The sequence below is a fragment of the Bombina bombina genome, chromosome 6 (genome assembly GCF_027579735.1).
Source record: "Bombina bombina isolate aBomBom1 chromosome 6, aBomBom1.pri, whole genome shotgun sequence".
Taxonomy (NCBI): Eukaryota; Metazoa; Chordata; class Amphibia; order Anura; family Bombinatoridae; genus Bombina; species Bombina bombina.
In genome coordinates this window covers 1,129,524,818-1,129,544,906 of record NC_069504.1, presented here as the reverse complement: position 1 = coordinate 1,129,544,906, position 20,089 = coordinate 1,129,524,818, and the positions used below count along the sequence as shown (strand labels likewise).

The window sequence follows — 20,089 nt, the reverse complement described above, 5'->3', positions numbered from 1 at the left end:
AGCTCACAGTGTGTCTGTAAAACAAATACACCTCTCACAAGTAATAAGCACACAGTGTGTCTGTAAAACAGAATTGTTTATAGATAAATGTACTTTTATTCTTTTTTTTTATTTCTAGATGTTCACATCAGTTAGAGTAATTCGACTTAACAACATAAATCTGACAAATCCAACTCTTAATAAGAGTTTTAATGATCTCTGTGAGAATCTATTGAAGGTGAGATCCTGTTGTATTTGTGTTTTATTACATCTTGCTGTATTGTAGATAAAACGTTATCCTTCTGGATTGTGTTAGAGTTTATAGGTCTGAAATTTGTATTTATACGTCTTGTTCAATAGATTGCTATTTGCCACAAGGACATAGGAAATGTGCCTTGAATGATAATGGCTTTACTGAAACATTTTGTACAACATCTCTTATATAATTGTATAAATGCTATTAAATTTTGTCATCAATATAAATAAAGTTTGAGAAAAAAATGGCTTTACTGGGGATGAACTCTTGCCAATCTGAACTAATATGTTGAGGCTGATAAATATACTGTTATTTAATAACAACCAAAGATAAACTAAAACGAGCGGTGTTATACAGGAATTCAAACTACTGATTGAAATAGAACAAACTTATGTAACTTTAATTTATTAAACAGGTCTTAAATGGACATTGTAGTGTGATAATAAAAATACTCTGCTTTGTCACTATTTTCTGTGAAGGTAAGTATTGTAAAGTGGTTAAATACATATTGGCTCGATTTATCAATCAAGGACAGACAGAGGGGTACAATCCGCTCCTGTCCGCCCTAGCTCTCCTCTGGCGGGAAGCAATCTGCTTCCTGAATTTAATATTGCACACAAGCACTATTTTGCGCTCGTATGCTATCCTGCCCGTGCACAGCCAGTCACTCGCAGGCAGGAGCTGTCAATCTCCCAGGTCGGACGAGATCGGGGAGATATAAATTCTCCACATAAGAGGTGGAGAAGATGATAGGAAGCAGCGGTGTGAGCGGTCACAAGAGAACCTGCAGTTGAAGGGAGGTGAAGGGCTTGATAAATCGAGCCCATAGTGAAAACTAGGGATGCACATTCAGCAGTTTTGTTAGCTGCCTCGTGGCATTCAGCACTTTTCGGAGTCAGATTTATTCTTATGAAAGTGCAACAAACTATGATATAGATTAGCACAGATCTTAGTGTATTGCACTTTCACAAGAAGAAATCCAGATGCCACGAGCGTTTGCCTTCTTCCGCATTTGGCAGCTAACAAAACTGCTGAATGCAAATCGCTAGTGAAAGCCCAGGAACACCCCTTTGCCACTTCAGATGAGGAACTAGCAAGTGATTGGAGAATACAGAAGTATTCCTGTTTCTCATTAGTTCACCAATCATATCCTTATCTGGAGCATAGCTGCAGCACAACATTTTGCTTTATTTTTACATTAGAATGTCCCTTGTGTGAGTGATTTCTGCTCTTTTAGAAAATGCTGCAGTTACATACTTGCTACGAGTTATTTCTTGGGTTTGTTTATTTAAACTACCAAACTGACATTTGTAATTGCTAATACTTCACAGAGTCTTTATTTCAAGTTGCGATCTATGATCCCCTGCTGCCTCTGCCATGTTAATTTTACTGTTGCTGTGCCCGAAGATGAGTCTATACAGGTAAGCAGTGAGTTGTCAGTATTCTAACATTATTCCCCTAATGCCTCATTTATTTAAATTCCACTAATGTATTTTTTCCCATTTTCACAACCATACTATGGGCCTGATAATAAAAGATTATCCTGCATGGAGAGAAATTGTAGTGCAGACTTCACAGGGGCTGAACTCACTGAATGCTAAAAAGGAAAAGGGCAGAACCCTCCAGCACTGCGAGATCTCTTACAATATTCTAGACAGTATGTAAAGGAAATAATTCCCTTTGTGAAGGGGAATTAATAGTGGGAACAGGTTTTGGGCTCTCAAAAGGATTCCCTACAGGGTAAGCCTGTGTATCTCTGGAGGGCATTGCCTGAATACTGTTATATATGTAAATAATATTAAATAGAAAAACTGCGGTATAATATGGCACACTTAGATTGAGAGCCTAAATTAACATAGCACAAAGGGTAATAATAATTAAAATATATCCTTTATTGATTAAACCATTAAAATAAAAAAGGGGAGATAATCCTTAAAAATAGGGTATAATTGTAGCTAATAAGGTATGATCATGACCATTTAATAGAAAGTGTATTTTGCCCTTATATAATCATGTGGATAGTGTTTAGTGATTTGTGTGAAAACACCATATATCTTAGTACATTTATAACGTTTTATTGTTAGGGTAATTCCACTTTAGGACCTGAGTAAGGTAACATCACTATACATCTCATATAAATAAGCTACAATTTATCCCTACAAAGTTGACAAGATATGTCAAGGTTAAATATGTCTAATTAAAAAGAGGGTTAGTCCCAGAAAAGGACCACCCTGTATGTACAGAAATTCTAAACTGACTTCTTTTGAGAGAAAAAATGGAAAAAAGGTTTTTTTTTTCAAAAATGTATTTTTTAATTTAAAACTTATATTGTCTATGGTTAGATATGGAGTATCCCTAGTACACAGCAGGATTTTTTCAAAATAATGTGGTTTCAAATATAAACATATCATCTAGCACTGATAACATTTTAACAGTGCATTTAGCAGCAATAGCAACTCTGCAGAACCACTATTATTCACTGCTATGATAGTACCCCCGGGTTTATATACTTTTTGTTAAATATAGATAATACTGGGTACGAAGCAGGTATTTACCTAAATAATGTGGTTTTAACCATAACCATATTCACTAGCACTGATAACATATAACAGTGCATAGAGCACAAAATATAGCCACTATTTTAGCGAAACCACTATTATTCATTACTATTGTAGGCTAAGTACCCCCAATTTTAGGATAAGTCTATAAATTTTAACAAAAAAAGTGGATGCCTTTAAAGGCCAACAAATTATTAGCTACCCTTAAAGTTTTCTATTTATACAAGTGTCTCAAAAGAAGCAGTGCAAACGCCTGATGCGCGTTTCGCCAACTGCTTTGTCAAAGGCGCCAATTGTCCTCCGTGCTGCCTAATCCAGGGAGAGGTGTGTCCCGGTCACATGATGCGCGTAACCAATCGCAAAGCGTCAGTGACGTCACGGGGTCATGTGTGTCATTGATTAGTGAAGGGGTGTGTATCGCTGATATCCAATCACAATACAGTAACGAGCAAAAAATATAGACAGACCATCTATATGATAAAACACATATTTTGTGACAATCATATATACGGTATTATTTGAGATAAGGAAGGATATTATGTTTGTCTCAAATAGTTTGGGTAACGCATCCAAATCTGATAAACGATGTTTAGTTTCCTAGGTATGACCATTAGTATTTGTTTCTATGGACACAAAAAGACACAGAGGTGTGTGTCTAAATTGGCCAATCACAACACAATTATAAGCAGCAATGTAAACAGATTTTGAATCACAATGAGAGCGTGCTTTATGTTCACAATATCGTACGCATTAATTGCGATCAAAGAAAAGATTATCCTGCATTGAGAGAAATTGTAGTGCAGACTTAACAGGGCCTGAACTCGCTGAATGCTAAAAAGGAAAAGGGCAGAACCCTCCAGCACTACGAGATCTCGTATAATTTTCTAGACAGGCAAATTTTGCTTTACTTGTCTAAGGATACAATACAGCACTGCATGATATGAGAGTTTTGTTACACTTTGTGCTTTATATTACTTTACACTTCAGATTGGGTCCTTACAGTATTATTACATGTAAGCTTTGCACTTTCTCTTATAATTTGATACATTTAGTACCACTAGTGATTTTACAAATTCTGATTGTTATGAACGTTTCTGTGTTACTTTAAGATGTTAGGAAGATACATTGTTTATTTCTTTGTATATTTTACAAATTACATTGCATTTGCTCCATTGTAAACTAAAACTGACGGCTTCAAAAAGTGGGAGGGACAGAGCAGTTCCCTGGGATGAATAGGGGAGTTCTCAGGGTATGTCTGAAGCTCTCTCGCAACTCTAGTGAAATGCTGTAAGCAGTTTAAACAAGCTGGTGTCACCGAATTATCTCTCTAGCTGTATGCAAGTGAACTTCTACACTTCTGTAACTAACAGAAAAGTAAAATATAGACAAAAGCAATTAAAATTGTAGTGAAAACATTTCAGTTTACTTTGTATCTGCTGTAAACTGAGGTGTTCTTATGTTGACTTCTCTCTTCCATGTGACATTTTGTATCCCAGAGAGCTTCATTACTTTGTATGGAAGGAATCTCTCATCTCTCTCTGGGACTTCCAGGTTCTGCCCATTTACTTATAGAATTCAGTGCATTCTGCCCCTGTGAAGTCTGCACTAATATTTCTCTCCAACTGGAGAATGTTTTATCTATCCCATAGAATGTAATGAAGCTCTCTAGCAAACTGAAGCTGACAGTTTTTCAGTTTTATTTTAAATAGAAGTAATACAAAGTGCAATGTAATTTGTAAAATATACACATACATGTTTACAAAGTAGTCTAATTTATTACATAAAAACGGTCAAAGCATATCCGAATTTGTAAAATCACAATCCTAAATACAATGTTGTATACAGAATCTATATTCATTAAATTATATAATAGAAAGTGTAAAATTTAAATCTAATAAAACTTAATCTGAAGTGTAAAGTAATATAAAATACAAAGTGTAAATGCATCAGAACTCTTATGTCATGCAGTGCTTTATTGCGCCGGGCTTGTCTCTCCTTCACATACAATAGCAGTATGGCAAAATATGCCTTTTTCTCCAACATAGGTGTGTCCGGTCCACGGCGTCATCCTTACTTGTGGGATATTCTCTTCCCCAACAGGAAATGGCAAAGAGCCCAGCAAAGCTGGTCACATGATCCCTCCTAGGCTCCGCCTACCCCAGTCATTCTCTTTGCCGTTGTACAGGCAACATCTCCACGGAGATGGCTTAGAGTTTTTTAGTGTTTAACTGTAGTTTTTATTATTCAATCAAGAGTTTGTTATTTTAAAATAGTGCTGGTATGTACTATTTACTCAGAAACAGAAAAGAGATGAAGATTTCTGTTTGTATGAGGAAAATGATTTTAGCAACCGTTACTAAAATCCATGGCTGTTCCACACAGGACTGTTGAGAGGAATTAACTTCAGTTGGGGGAACAGTGAGCAGTCTCTTGCTGCTTGAGGTATGACACATTCTAACAAGACGATGTAATGCTGGAAGCTGTCATTTTCCCTATGGGATCCGGTAAGCCATGTTTATTAAGATAGTAAATAAGGGATTCACAAGGGCTTATTAAGACACTAGACTTTTTCTGGGCTAAATCGATTCATTATTAACACATATTTAGCCTTGAGGAATCATTTAATCTGGGTATTTTGATAAGATTATATCGGCAGGCACTTTTTTAGACACCTTATTCTTTAGGGGCTTTCCCAAATCATAGGCAGAGCCTCATTTTCGCGCCGGTGTTGCGCACTTGTTTTTGAGAGGCATGACATGCAGTCGCATGTGTGAGGAGCTCTGATACATAGAAAAGACTTTCTGAAGGCGTCATTTGGTATCGTATTCCCCTTTGGGCTTGGTTGGGTCTCAGCAAAGCAGATACCAGGGACTGTAAAGGGGTTAAAGTTAAAAACGGCTCCGGTTCCGTTATTTTAAGGGTTAAAGCTTCCAAAATTGGTGTGCAATACTTTTAAGGCTTTAAGACACTGTGGTGAAATTTTGGTGAATTTTGAACAATTCCTTCATATTTTTTTCGCAATTGCAGTAATAAAGTGTGTTCAGTTTAAAATTTAAAGTGACAGTAACGGTTTTATTTTAAAACGTTTTTTGTACTTTGTTATCAAGTTTATGCCTGTTTAACATGTCTGAACTACCAGATAGACTGTGTTCTGAATGTGGGGAAGCCAGAGTTCCTTCTCATTTAAATAAATGTGATTTATGTGACAATGACAATGATGCCCAAGATGATTCCTCAAGTGAGGGGAGTAAGCATGGTACTGCATCATTCCCTCCTTCATCTACACGAGTCTTGCCCACTCAGGAGGCCCCTAGTACATCTAGCGCGCCAATACTCCTTACTATGCAACAATTAACGGCTGTAATGGATAATTCTGTCAAAAACATTTTAGCCAAAATGCACACTTATCAGCGTAAGCGCGACTGCTCTGTTTTAGATACTGAAGAGCATGACGACGCTGATAATAATGGTTCTGAAGGGCCCCTAAACCAGTCTGATGGGGCCAGGGAGGTTTTGTCTGAGGGAGAAATTACAGATTCAGGGAACATTTCTCAACAAGCTGAACCTGATGTGATTACGTTTAAATTTAAGTTGGAACATCTCCGCGCTCTGCTTAAGGAGGTATTATCCACTCTGGATGATTGTGACAATTTGGTCATCCCAGAGAAGCTATGTAAAATGGACAAGTTCCTAGAGGTCCCGGGGCTCCCAGAAGCTTTTCCTATACCCAAGCGGGTGGCGGACATTGTAAATAAAGAATGGGAAAGGCCCGGTATTCCTTTCGTCCCTCCCCCCATATTTAAAAAATTGTTTCCTATGGTCGACCCCAGAAAGGACTTATGGCAGACAGTCCCCAAGGTCGAGGGAGCGGTTTCCACTTTAAACAAACGCACCACTATACCCATAGAAGATAGTTGTGCTTTCAAAGATCCTATGGATAAAAAATTAGAAGGTTTACTTAAAAAGATGTTTGTTCAGCAGGGTTACCTTCTACAACCAATTTCATGCATTGTCCCTGTCGCTACAGCCGCATGTTTCTGGTTCGATGAGCTGGTGAAGGCGGTCGATAGTGATTCTCCTCCTTATGAGGAGATTATGGACAGAATCAATGCTCTCAAATTGGCTAATTCTTTCACCCTAGACGCCACTTTGCAATTGGCTAGGTTAGCGGCTAAGAATTCTGGGTTTGCTATTGTGGCGCGCAGAGCGCTTTGGTTGAAATCTTGGTCAGCTGATGCGTCTTCCAAGAACGAGCTACTTAACATTCCTTTCAAGGGGAAAACGCTGTTTGGCCCTGACTTGAAAGAGATTATCTCTGATATCACTGGGGGTAAGGGCCATGCCCTTCCTCAGGATCGGCCTTTCAAGGCCAAAAATAAACCTAATTTTCGTCCCTTTCGTAGAAACGGACCAGCCCAAAGTGCTACGTCCTCTAAGCAAGAGGGTAATACTTCTCAAGCCAAGCAAGCTTGGAGACCAATGCAAGGCTGGAACAAGGGAAAGCAGGCCAAGAAACCTGCCACTGCTACCAAGACAGCATGAAAGGTTGGCCCCCGATCCGGGACCGGATCTGGTGGGGGGCAGACTCTCTCTCTTCGCTCAGGCTTGGGCGAGAGATGTTCTGGATCCTTGGACACTAGAAATAGTCTCCCAAGGTTATCTTCTGGAATTCAAGGGGCTTCCCCCAAGGGGGAGGTTCCACAGGTCTCAGTTGTCTTCAGACCACATAAAAAGACAGGCATTCTTACATTGTGTAGAAGACCTGTTAACAATGGGAGTGATTCATCCTGTTCCATTAGGAGAACAAGGGATGGGGTTCTACTCCAATCTGTTCATAGTTCCCAAAAAAGAGGGAACGTTCAGACCAATCTTAGATCTCAAGATCTTAAACAAGTTTCTCAAGGTTCCATCGTTCAAGATGGAAACCATTCGAACAATTCTTCCTTCCATCCAGGAAGGTCAATTCATGACCAAGGTGGATTTAAAGGATGCGTATCTACATATTCCTATCCACAAGGAACATCATCGGTTCCTAAGGTTCGCATTCCTGGACAAGCATTACCAGTTCGTGGCGCTTCCTTTCGGATTAGCCACTGCTCCAAGGATTTTCACAAAGGTACTAGGGTCCCTTCTAGCTGTGCTAAGACCAAGGGGCATTGCTGTAGTACCTTACTTGGACGACATTCTGATTCAAGCGTCGTCCCTTCCTCAAGCAAAGGCTCACACGGACATCGTCCTGGCCTTTCTCAGATCTCACGGATGGAAAGTGAACGTGGAAAAGAGTTCTCTATCTCCGTCGACAAGGGTTCCCTTCTTGGGAACAATAATAGACTCCTTAGAAATGAGGATTTTTCTGACAGAGGCCAGAAAAACAAGACTTCTAGACTCTTGTCGGATACTTCATTCCGTTCCTCTTCCTTCCATAGCGCAGTGCATGGAAGTGATAGGTTTGATGGTAGCGGCAATGGACATAGTTCCTTTTGCGCGCATTCATCTAAGACCATTACAACTGTGCATGCTCAGTCAGTGGAATGGGGACTATACAGACTTGTCTCCGAGGATACAAGTAAATCAGAGGACCAGAGACTCACTCCGTTGGTGGCTGTCCCTGGACAACCTGTCACAAGGGATGACCTTCCGCAGACCAGAGTGGGTCATTGTCACGACCGACGCCAGTCTGATGGGCTGGGGTGCGGTCTGGGGATCCCTGAAAGCTCAGGGTCTTTGGTCTCGGGAAGAATCTCTTCTACCGATAAATATTCTGGAACTGAGAGCGATATTCAATGCTCTCAAGGCTTGGCCTCAGCTAGCGAGGGCCAAGTTCATACGGTTTCAATCAGACAACATGACAACTGTTGCGTACATCAACCATCAGGGGGGAACAAGGAGTTCCCTGGCGATGGAAGAAGTGACCAAAATCATTCAATGGGCGGAGTCTCACTCCTGCCACCTGTCTGCAATCCACATCCCAGGAGTGGAAAATTGGGAAGCGGATTTTCTGAGTCGTCAGACATTGCATCCGGGGGAGTGGGAACTCCATCCGGAAATCTTTGTCCAAATCACTCAACTGTGGGGCATTCCAGACATGGATCTGATGGCCTCTCGTCAGAACTTCAAAGTTCCTTGCTACGGGTCCAGATCCAGGGATCCCAAGGCGGCTCTAGTGGATGCACTAGTAGCACCTTGGACCTTCAGACTAGCTTATGTATTCCCGCCGTTTCCTCTCATCCCCAGGCTGGTAGCCAGGATCAATCAGGAGAGGGCGTCGGTGATCTTGATAGCTCCTGCGTGGCCACGCAGGACTTGGTATGCAGATCTGGTGAATATGTCATCGGCTCCACCATGGAAGCTACCTTTGAGACGAGACCTTCTTGTTCAAGGTCCGTTCGAACATCCGAATCTGGTCTCACTCCAGCTGACTGCTTGGAGATTGAACGCTTGATCTTATCGAAGCGAGGGTTTTCAGATTCTGTTATCGATACTCTTGTTCAGGCCAGAAAGCCTGTAACTAGAAAGATTTACCACAAAATTTGGAAAAAATATATCTGTTGGTGTGAATCTAAAGGATTCCCTTGGGACAAGGTTAAGATTCCTAAGATTCTATCCTTCCTTCAAGAAGGATTGGAAAAAGGATTATCTGCAAGTTCCCTGAAGGGACAGATTTCTGCCTTGTCTGTGTTACTTCACAAAAAGCTGGCAGCTGTGCCAGATGTTCAAGCCTTTGTTCAGGCTCTGGTTAGAATCAAGCCTGTTTGCAAACCTTTGACTCCTCCTTGGAGTCTCAACTTAGTTCTTTCAGTTCTTCAGGGGGTTCCGTTTGAACCCTTACATTCCGTTGATATTAAGTTATTATCTTGGAAAGTTTTGTTTTTGGTTGCAATTTCTTCTGCTAGAAGAGTTTCAGAATTATCTGCTCTGCAGTGTTCTCCTCCTTATCTGGTGTTCCATGCAGATAAGGTGGTTTTACGTACTAAACCTGGTTTTCTTCCAAAAGTTGTTTCTAACAAAAACATTAACCAGGAGATTATCGTACCTTCTCTGTGCCCGAAACCAGTTTCAAAGAAGGAACGTTTGTTGCACAATTTGGATGTTGTTCGCGCTCTAAAATTTTATTTAGACGCTACAAAGGATTTTAGACAAACATCTTCCTTGTTTGTTGTTTATTCCGGTAAAAGGAGAGGTCAAAAAGCAACTTCTACCTCTCTCTCTTTTTGGATTAAAAGCATCATCAGATTGGCTTACGAGACTGCCGGACGGCAGCCTCCCGAAAGAATCACAGCTCATTCCACTAGGGCTGTGGCTTCCACATGGGCCTTCAAGAACGAGGCTTCTGTTGATCAGATATGTAGGGCAGCGACTTGGTCTTCACTGCACACTTTTACCAAATTTTACAAGTTTGATACTTTTGCTTCTTCTGAGGCTATTTTTGGGAGAAAGGTTTTGCAAGCCGTGGTGCCTTCCATCTAGGTGACCTGATTTGCTCCCTCCCATCATCCGTGTCCTAAAGCTTTGGTATTGGTTCCCACAAGTAAGGATGACGCCGTGGACCGGACACACCTATGTTGGAGAAAACAGAATTTATGTTTACCTGATAAATTACTTTCTCCAACGGTGTGTCCGGTCCACGGCCCGCCCTGGTTTTTTAATCAGGTCTGATAATTTATTTTCTTTAACTACAGTCACCACGGTATCATATGGTTTCTCCTATGCAAATATTCCTCCTTAACGTCGGTCGAATGACTGGGGTAGGCGGAGCCTAGGAGGGATCATGTGACCAGCTTTGCTGGGCTCTTTGCCATTTCCTGTTGGGGAAGAGAATATCCCACAAGTAAGGATGACGCCGTGGACCGGACACACCGTTGGAGAAAGTAATTTATCAGGTAAACATAAATTCTGTTTTTTTTAATCTCACTAGGGATCAAAGTACTGGCCATATAATTCTGGGGTCAGTGTTTTAGTTCCACCTATGTGGGGTATAGTAGTGAGAGCTGTAGCTGTGCACATGCCGAGTATGATTTCTATTAAGTGCAGTTGTGCGTGTGTCTGTATATGTGTGCAGATAGATAGATAGATATACTGTAGATAAGCTATAAAGATAGATAGATAGATAGATAGATAGATAGATAGATAGATAGATAGATATAGATAAGAGATAGATAGATGTGTCTGTGTGTATGACCACTTCTGCCATGAAAACCCTGTGCCTAGCTGTCCCCTAATAATAATGTTCCGTTGTGTAGGATTTATATGTATGAGGTTGTATGTAACAAGGGAATACATGGCCTTTTACGTTTTGTGCGCTTTTCTCAGACGCCAATTTGTAAGCAGAAGCTCTTTACCTAAAGAGAGTATATCAGAATCCTCCTCATAATTTTAAATCTCTTCTGATTTCGTAATGTCCCATAGTTCTGTTTTTCCCCAACTTCTCAAATACCCGTAACAGGACAGATTTTTATATCTTAACTAGATCACAGGTGAAATAATCAACTGATTAGTAACCATGGTTATCTCACCCATCAGCTGACGGTAAACACCTTAAGATGTTAATAAAAATATATTACAAACTTGTTTCTTTATACACTACTAAACATTTGATATAATTTATTTTGCCCCATTTCATTTAATTTAATTTTAATTCTCAGAACGTGAAATGCACCTGTTGAATCCTCAAGGCAAACACTGCTACATATCTTTTCCTAATTGGCTTTAACTGATAACAACTGCAAACAATGTACTTTACACTTACATAATGACTGTGGTTAACCTTGGGCTGCAGTAAAAAGGATGTTAATTTGTTTTAAAATCATTAAGACTTGACTGATAAGTTATTCTATAGTAACCGAACGGAAATGCCTTGTAATTACAAGGTGTGTACTGTCCCTTTAAGATATAATGAAAATCTGGTCTGTTGGGGGTACTTGAGAAACACTGCTATAGATAACTCCGGTGATGTTAGAATTATTGTCTTTATGTCGCACATATCAGACAAATAAGTGATTATTAGAGGCCGAATTATCAAGCCGTCAACTGTGCTGCATTCGCCGGGACCAATACGCTCGCCTAACATCGCAGCCTCGGACCTGAATACGCTCTCCATATTTATAGAAAAAAGCTGTCAAAAAGCTGCTAACTAAGTCATCGATCTCGCTGCTATTCGGCTTTTTCCCAACTTTATTTATACCCTGTCACTAAACACTGCCACTATACTAAAATGTTTAACCCCTATTCCGCCACTCCCGGACCCCGCCGCAACTTTAATAAAGGTATTAACCCCTATTTTGCTGCTCCCGGTGTCCACCGCAACTCTAATAAAGTTATTAACCCCGCTCCCGGAGCCCACCGCAAATTTAATAAAGGTATTAACCCCTATCCCGCTGCTCCCGGAGCCCACCGCAGCTCTAATAAAGTTATTTACCCCTATCCCTCCGCTACCGGAGCCTACCGCAACTTTTATAATGGTATTAACCCCTATCCCGCCGCTCCCGGAGCCCACCACAACTAAATAAAGTTATTAACCCCTATCCCCCCCCGCAACTAAATACATGCATTAACCCCTAAACCGCCAGCCCCCCACATCGCCATAAACTAAATTAAGCTATTAACCCCTAAACCTAACAACCCGCTAACTTTACATTAAATATTAAGTCATCCCTATCTTATAAAAAATTTAAACTTACCTTTAGAATTAAAATAAACTATATTAAACTATTAATTAACCTATTCTAACTATTATACTAAAATTACATTAAACTATATTAAATTAATAATTAACCTACCCTAACTATTATACTAAAATTACATTAACTGTAATAAACTATTCATTAATCTACCCTAACTATTATACTTAAATTACATTAAACTATATTAAACTATTCATTAACCTACCCTATTATACTAAAATTACTTTAAACTAACAATTAAATTAACTATATAACATATTTCAAAACCTAACCCTACTCAAATTATTTAAATCTACTATTAAAAATTACTAAGTTACAAAAAAATAACAACTAAGTGACACAAAATAAAAACATAATTTATGTAAGAACTTACCTGATAAATTCATTTCTTTCATATTGGCAAGAGTCCATGAGCTAGTGACATATGGGATATACAATCCTACCAGGAGGGGCAAAGTTTCCCAAACCTCAAAATGCCTATAAATACACCCCTCACCACACCCACAATTCAGTTTAACGAATAGCCAAGCAGTGGGGTGATAAAGAAAGGAGTAGAAAGCATCAACAAAGGACATTTGGAAATAATTGTGCTTTATACAAAAAATCATAACCACCATAAAAAAGGGTGGGCCTCATGGACTCTTGCCAATATGAAAGAAATGAATTTATCAGGTAAGTTCTTACATAAATTATGTTTTCTTTCATGTAATTGGCAAGAGTCCATGAGCTAGTGACATATGGGATATCAATACCCAAGATGTGGATTCTTCCACTCAAGAGTCACTAGAGAGGGAGGGACTAAAACAAAAACAGCCATATTCCGCTGAGAAAATAATCCACAACCCAAAAATAAGTTTATTTTCACTTTTGAAAGAAAAAAACTTAAATAAAAAAGCAGAAGAATCAAACTGAAACAGCTGCCTGAAGAACTTTTCTACCAAAAACTGCTTCCGAAGAAGCAAATACATCAATTTAGTAAATGTATGCAAAGAGGACCAAGTGGCTGCTTTGCAAATCTGATCAACTGAAGCTTCATTCTTAAAAGCCTATGAAGTAGAGACTGATCTAGTAGAATGAGCTGTAATTCTCTGAGGCGGGGTTTTACCCGACTCCAAATAAGCTTGATGAATCAAAAGTTTCAACCAAGAAGCCAAGGAAACAGCAGAAGCTTTCTGACCTTTCCTAGGACCAGAAAATAAAACAAATAGACTAGAAGTCTTCCTGAAATTTTTAGTAGCTTCCACATAATATTTCAAAGCTCTTACCACATCCAAAGAATGTAAGGATCTCTCCAAAGAATTCTTAGGATTAGGACATAAAGAAGGGACAACAATTTCTCTACTAATGTTGTTAGAATTCACAACCTTAGGTAAAAAATGAAAAGAAGTCTGCAAAACTGCCTTATCCTGATGAAAAATCAGAAAAGGAGACTCACAAGAAAGAGCAGATAGCTCAGAAACTCTTCTAGCAGAAGAGAACAACACTTTCCAAGAAAGTAGTTTAATGTCCAAAGAATGCATAGGTTCAAAAGGAGGAGCCTGTAAAGCCCTCAGAACCAAATTAAGACTCCAAGGAGGAGATATTGACTTAATGACAGGCTTAATACGAACTAAAGCCTGTACAAAACAGTGTATATCAGGAAGTAAAGCAATTTTTCTGTGAAATAAAACAAAGAGCGGAGATTTGTCCTTTCAAGGAACTTGCAGACAAACCCTTATCCAGACAATCCTGAAGAAACTGCAAAATTCTAGGAATTCTAAAAGAATGCCAGGAGAATTTATGAGAAGAACACCATGAAATGTAAGCCTTCCAAACTCTATAATAAATCTTCCTAGAGACAGATTTACGAGCTTGTAACATAGTATTAATCACTGAATCAGAAAAGCCTCTATGACTTAGAACTAAGGGTTCAATTTACATACCTTCAAATTTAATGATTTGAGATCCTGATGGAAAAACGGACCTTGAGATAGTAGGTCTGGCCGTAACGGAAGTGGCCAAGGCGGGCAACTGGACATCCAAACCAGATCCGCATACCAAAACCTGTGTGGCCATGCTGGAGCCACCAGCAACACAAATGACTGTTCCATGATGATTTTGGAAATCACTCTTGGAAGAAGAACTAGAGGCGGGAAGATGTAAGCAGGTTGATAACACCAAGGAAGTGTCAGTGCATCCACTGCTTCCGCCTGAACATCCCTGGACCTGGACAGGTATCTGGGAAGTTTCTTGTTTAGATGAGAGGCCATGAGATCTATCTCTGGAAGCCCCCACATCTGAACAATCTGAGAAAACACATCTGGATGGAGAGACCACTCCCCTGGATGTAAAGTCTGGCGGCTGAGATAATCCGCCTCCCAATTGTCTACACCTGGGATATGCACCGCAGAGATTAGACAGGAGCTGGATTCCGCCAAAGCAAGTATCCGAGATACTTCTTTCATAGCTTGGGGACTGTGAGTCCCACCCTGATGATTGACATAAGCCACAGCTGTGATATTGTCTGTCTGAAAACAAATTAACGGTTCTCTCTTTAGTAGAGGCCAGAACTGAAGAGCCCTGAGAATTGCACGGAGTTCTAAAATATTTATTGGTAATCTCGCCTCTTGAGATTTCCAAACCCCTTGTGCTGTCAGAGACCCCCAAACGGCTCCCCAACCTGAAAGACTCGCATCTGTTGTGATCACAGTCCAGGTTGGGCGAACAAAAGAAGCCGCTTGAACCAAACGATGGTGATCTATCCACCACGTCAGAGAGTGTCGTACATTGGGATTCAAGGATATTAATTGTGATATCTTTGTATAATCCCTGCACCATTGATTCAGCATACAAAGCTGTAGAGGTTTCATGTGAAAACGAGCAAAGGGGATTGCGTCCGATGCTGCAGTCATGAGACCTAAAACTTCCATGCACATAGCCACTGAAGGGAATAACTGAGATTGAAGGTGCCGGCAGGCTGCAACCAATTTTAAACGTCTCTTGTCTGTTAGAGACAGAGTCATGGACACTGAATCTATCTGGAAACCTAAAAAGGTGACCCTTGTATGACGAATCAAGAAACTTTTTGGTAAATTAATCCTCCAACCATGTTTCCGAAGAAACAACACTAGTTGATTTGTGTGAGATTCTGCAGTATGTAAAGACTGAGCTAGTACCAAGATATCGTCCAAATAAGGAAACACCGCAATACCCTGTTCTCTGATTACAGATAGTAGGGCACCCAGAACCTTTGAAAAGATTCTTGGAGCTGTTGCTAGGCCAAATGGAAGAGCAACAAATTGGTAATGCTTGTCTAGAAAAGAGAATCTCAGAAACTGATAGTGTTCTGGATGAATCGGAATATGAAGGTATGCATCCTGCAAGTCTATTGTGGACATATAATGTCCTTGCTGAACAAAAGGCAGAATAGTCCTTATAGTCACCATCTTGAAAGTTGGTACTCTTACATAACGATTCAAAATTTTCAGATCCAGAACTGGTCTGAACAAATTTTCTTTCTTTGGTACAATGAATAGGTTTAAATAAAACCCCAAACCCTTGTTCCTGAAGAGGAACTGGCATGATTACCCCTGAAGACTCCAGGTCTGAAACACACTTCAGAAAAGCCTGAGCTTTTACTGGATTTACAGGAATGTGTGAGAGAAAAAATCTTCTCACAGGAGGTCTTACTTTGAATCCTATTCGATACCCTAGAGAGACAATGCTCTGAATCCAATGATTTTGGACAGATTTTATCCAAAAATCCTTGAAAAACCTTAATCTGCCCCCTACCAGCTGAGCTGGAATGAGGGCCGCACCTTCATGCGGACTTAGGGGCAGACTTTGGTTTCCTAAATGGCTTGGATTTATTCCAATTTGAGGAAGGCTTCCAACTGGAAGCAGATTCCTTGGGAGGAAGATTGAGTTTTTGTTCCTTATTCTGACGAAAGGAACGAAAACGGTTAGAAGCCTTAGATTTACCCTTAGGTTTTTTATCCTGAGGCAAAAAAACTCCTTTTCCTCCAGTGATAGTTGAAATAATAGAATCCAACTGAGAACCAAATAAATTATTACCTTGGAAAGAAAGAGATAGTAATCTAGATTTAGATGTCATATCAGCATTCCAAGATTTAAGCCACAAAGCTCTTCTAGCTAATACAGCTAAAGACCTGGATCTAACATCAATTTTGATAATATAAAAAATGGCATCACAAATAAAATGAATAGCATGTTGCAGTAAGCGAACAATGCTAGATATGTCAGAATCCAATTCATGTTGCGCTAAATTTTCCAACCAGAAAGTTGATGCAGCCACAACATCACCCAAAGAAATAGCAGGTCTGAGAAGATGACCTGAATATAAATAGGCCTTCCTTAGATAAGATTGAAGCTTCCTATCTAAAGGATCCTTAAAGGAAGTGCTATCTTCCATAGGAATAGTGGTACGTTTAGCAAGAGTAGAAATAGCCCCATCAACTTTGGGGATCTTTTCCCAAAACTCTATAGATTTTTCTGGTAAAGGATGCAATCTCTTAAACCTTGAAGAAGGAACAAAGGAATTACCTGGCTTATTCCATTCCATAGAAATCATATCAGAAATAGCCTCAGGAATGGGAAAAACACCTGGGGAAACCACAGGAGGTTTAAAAACAGCATTTAAACGTTTATTAGACTGAACGTCAATAGGACTGGTTACCTCAATATCCAAAGTAATTAACACTTCTTTTAATAAAGAACGCATATTCTCTATTTTAAATAAATAAGTAGATTTGTCAGTGTCAATATCTGAAGAAGGATCTTCTGTTTCAGATAGATCCTCAGCAGAAGAGGATGAATTATTATGTTGTTGGTCATTTGAAATTTCATCAGCTAAATGAGAAGTTTTAAAAGACCTTTTACGTTTATTAGAAGGTGGAAATGCAGACAAAGCCTTCATAATAGATTCAGAAACAAATTCTTTAAAATTTACAGGTATATCATGCACATTAGAAGTTGAAGGAACTGCAACTGGCAATGTACTATTGCTGATAGAAGCACTATCTGCATGTAAAAGTTTATCATGACAACTATTACAAATGACATTCGGTGGAATAATTTCTACAATTTTGCAACAAATGCACTTAGCTTTGGTAGAACCGATGTCAGGCAGCAATGTTCCAGCAGAAACTTCAGAGACAGGATCGGATTGGGACATCTTGCTCAATGTAAAAGAAAAAACAACATATAAAGCAAAATTATCTATTTCCTTAAATGACAGTTTCAGGAATGGGAAAAAATGCAAAAGCATAGGCCTCTTGATAGAGAAGAAAGCAGGAGGCAAACATAAATGGGGTATTGAAATAATGAAAACAATTTGGCGCCAAGTATGACGCACAACGTAACGTAAACTTTTTTGGCGCCAAAAATGACCGGAAATGACACACTTGCGTCACTAATAACGCTGCCGTGTGAAAGGTCTCGACGTCACGTATGACGCCGGAAATGACAAAGTTGCGTCAAAAACGTAATTTCCCGCGCCAAAAAAGTTTGCGCCAAAAATGACGCAATAAAGTCTAACATTTGATGCACCCGCGAAGTGTTTATATTCCCAAATATGAAACTGACAGTCTGCAGAAGGAAATACATGAACCTGACTCATGGCAAATATAAGTACAATACATATATTTAGAACTTTATATAATTTGCATAAAGTGCCAAACCATAGCTGAGAGTGTCTTAAGTAATAAAAACATACTTACCAAAAGACACCCATCCACATATAGCAGATAGCCAAACCAGTACTAAAACAGTTCTTTAGTAGAGGTAATAGTAAATTTGAGAGTATATAGTCGATCTGAAAAGGGAGATAGGAGATGAATCTCTACGACCGATAACAGAGAACCCATGAAAAAGACCCCCGTTAGGGAAATCATCGTATTCAATAGGTGATACTCCCTTCACGTCCCTCTGACATTCGCTGTACTCTGAGAGGAATCGGGCTTCAACAATGCTGAGAAGCGCATATCAACGTAGAAATCTTAGCACAAACTTACTTCACCACCTCCATAGGAGGCAAAGTTTGTAAAACTGAATTGTGGGGGTGGTGAGGGGTGTATTTATAGGCATTTTGAGGTTTGGGAAACTTTGCCCCTCCTGGTAGGATTGTATATCCCATATGTCACTAGCTCATGGACTCTTGCCAATTACATGAAAGAAAAATAAATTATCAAATATTTAAACTAATTACACCTAATCTAATAGCCCTATCAAAATAAAAATCCCCCCCCCCCCCAATAAAAAAACCTAGCCTACACTAAACTACCAATGGCCCTTAAAAGGGCCTTTTGCGGGGCATTGCCCCAAAGAAATCGTCTCTCTTACCTGTAAATAAAAATACAAATACCCCCAACAGTAAAACCCACCACCCACACAACCAACCCCCCAAATAAAAACCTATCTAAAAAACCTAAGCTTCCCATTGCCCTGAAAAGGACATTTGGATGGGCATTGCCCTTAAAAGGGCATTTAGCTCTTTTTCTTTGCCCAAAGTCCCTAAACTAAAATTAAAACCCACCCAATAAACCCTTAAAAAAAATCTAACGCTAACCCCCGAAGATCCACTTACAGTTTTTGAAGACCGGACATCCATCCTCAGCGAAGCCGGCAGAAGTCTTCATCCAAGCGGGCTAAAGTCTTCATCCAAGCCGACAGAAGTCTTCATCCAGACGGCATCTTCTATCTTCATCCATCCGGCGTGGAGCGGCTCCATCTTCAAGACATCCGCCGCGGAGCATCCTCTTCTTACAACGTCTTCTGATGAATGAAGTTTCCCTTTAAATGATGTCATCCAAGATGGTGTCCCTTACATAATGATTGTCTGATAGAATTCTATCAGCCAATAGGGATTAAGGTGGAAACAATTCTATTTGCTTTTGTAATCAACCAATAGGATTGAGTTTTTATCCTATTGGCTGATTGGATCAGCCAATAGGATGAAAGCTCAATCCTATTGGCTGATTGCAACAGCCAATAGGATGAAAGCTCAATCCTATTGGCTGATTGCAACAGCCAATAGAATTCTATCAGCCAATAGGAATTAAGGCGGAAAAAATCCTATCAGCCAATCAGAATGTAAGGGATTCCATCTTGGATGACCTCATTTAAAGGGAAACTTCATTCTTCAGAAGACGTCGTTAGAAGAGGATGCTCCGCGCCAGATGTCTTGAAGATGGAGCCGCTCCGCATGGATGAAGATAGAAGATGCCGTCTGGATGAAGGCTTTGGCCGGCTTCGCTGAGGATGGATGTCCGGTCTTCAAAAACTGTAAGTGGATCTTCGGGGGTTAGTGTTAGGGTTTTTTTAAGGGTTTATTGGGTGGGTTTTAATTTTAGGTTAGGGACTTTGGGCAATGCCCATTTAAATGCCCTTTTCAGGGCAATGGGGAGCTTAGGTTTTTTAGATTTTATTTGGGGGGTTGTTTGTGTGGGTGTTGGGTTTTACTGTTGGGGGGTATTTTTATTTTTATTTACAGGTAAAAGAGCTGATTTATTTGGGGTAATGCCCCGCAAAAGGCCCTTTTAAGGGCCATTGGTAGTTTAGTGTAGGCTAGGGTTTTTTCTATTTTGGGGGGGCTTTTTTATTTTGATAGGGCTATTCGA

At 39.8% G+C, this 20,089-nt stretch overlaps 1 protein-coding gene across 6 annotated transcripts in view; it reads left to right on the top strand.

Moving 5' to 3' along the window:
* Positions 1-20,089, top strand: part of C2CD5 (C2 calcium dependent domain containing 5) — a 584,106-nt gene that overhangs the window by 407,157 nt on the left and 156,860 nt on the right. For all 6 annotated transcript variants that reach the window (XM_053719104.1, XM_053719103.1, XM_053719107.1 and 3 more), the window contains 2 exons: positions 119-217; positions 1,567-1,656. In XM_053719104.1, coding sequence (XP_053575079.1) covers positions 119-217; positions 1,567-1,656 — 189 coding nt within the window. The remainder of the gene's footprint in view (positions 1-118; positions 218-1,566; positions 1,657-20,089) is intronic.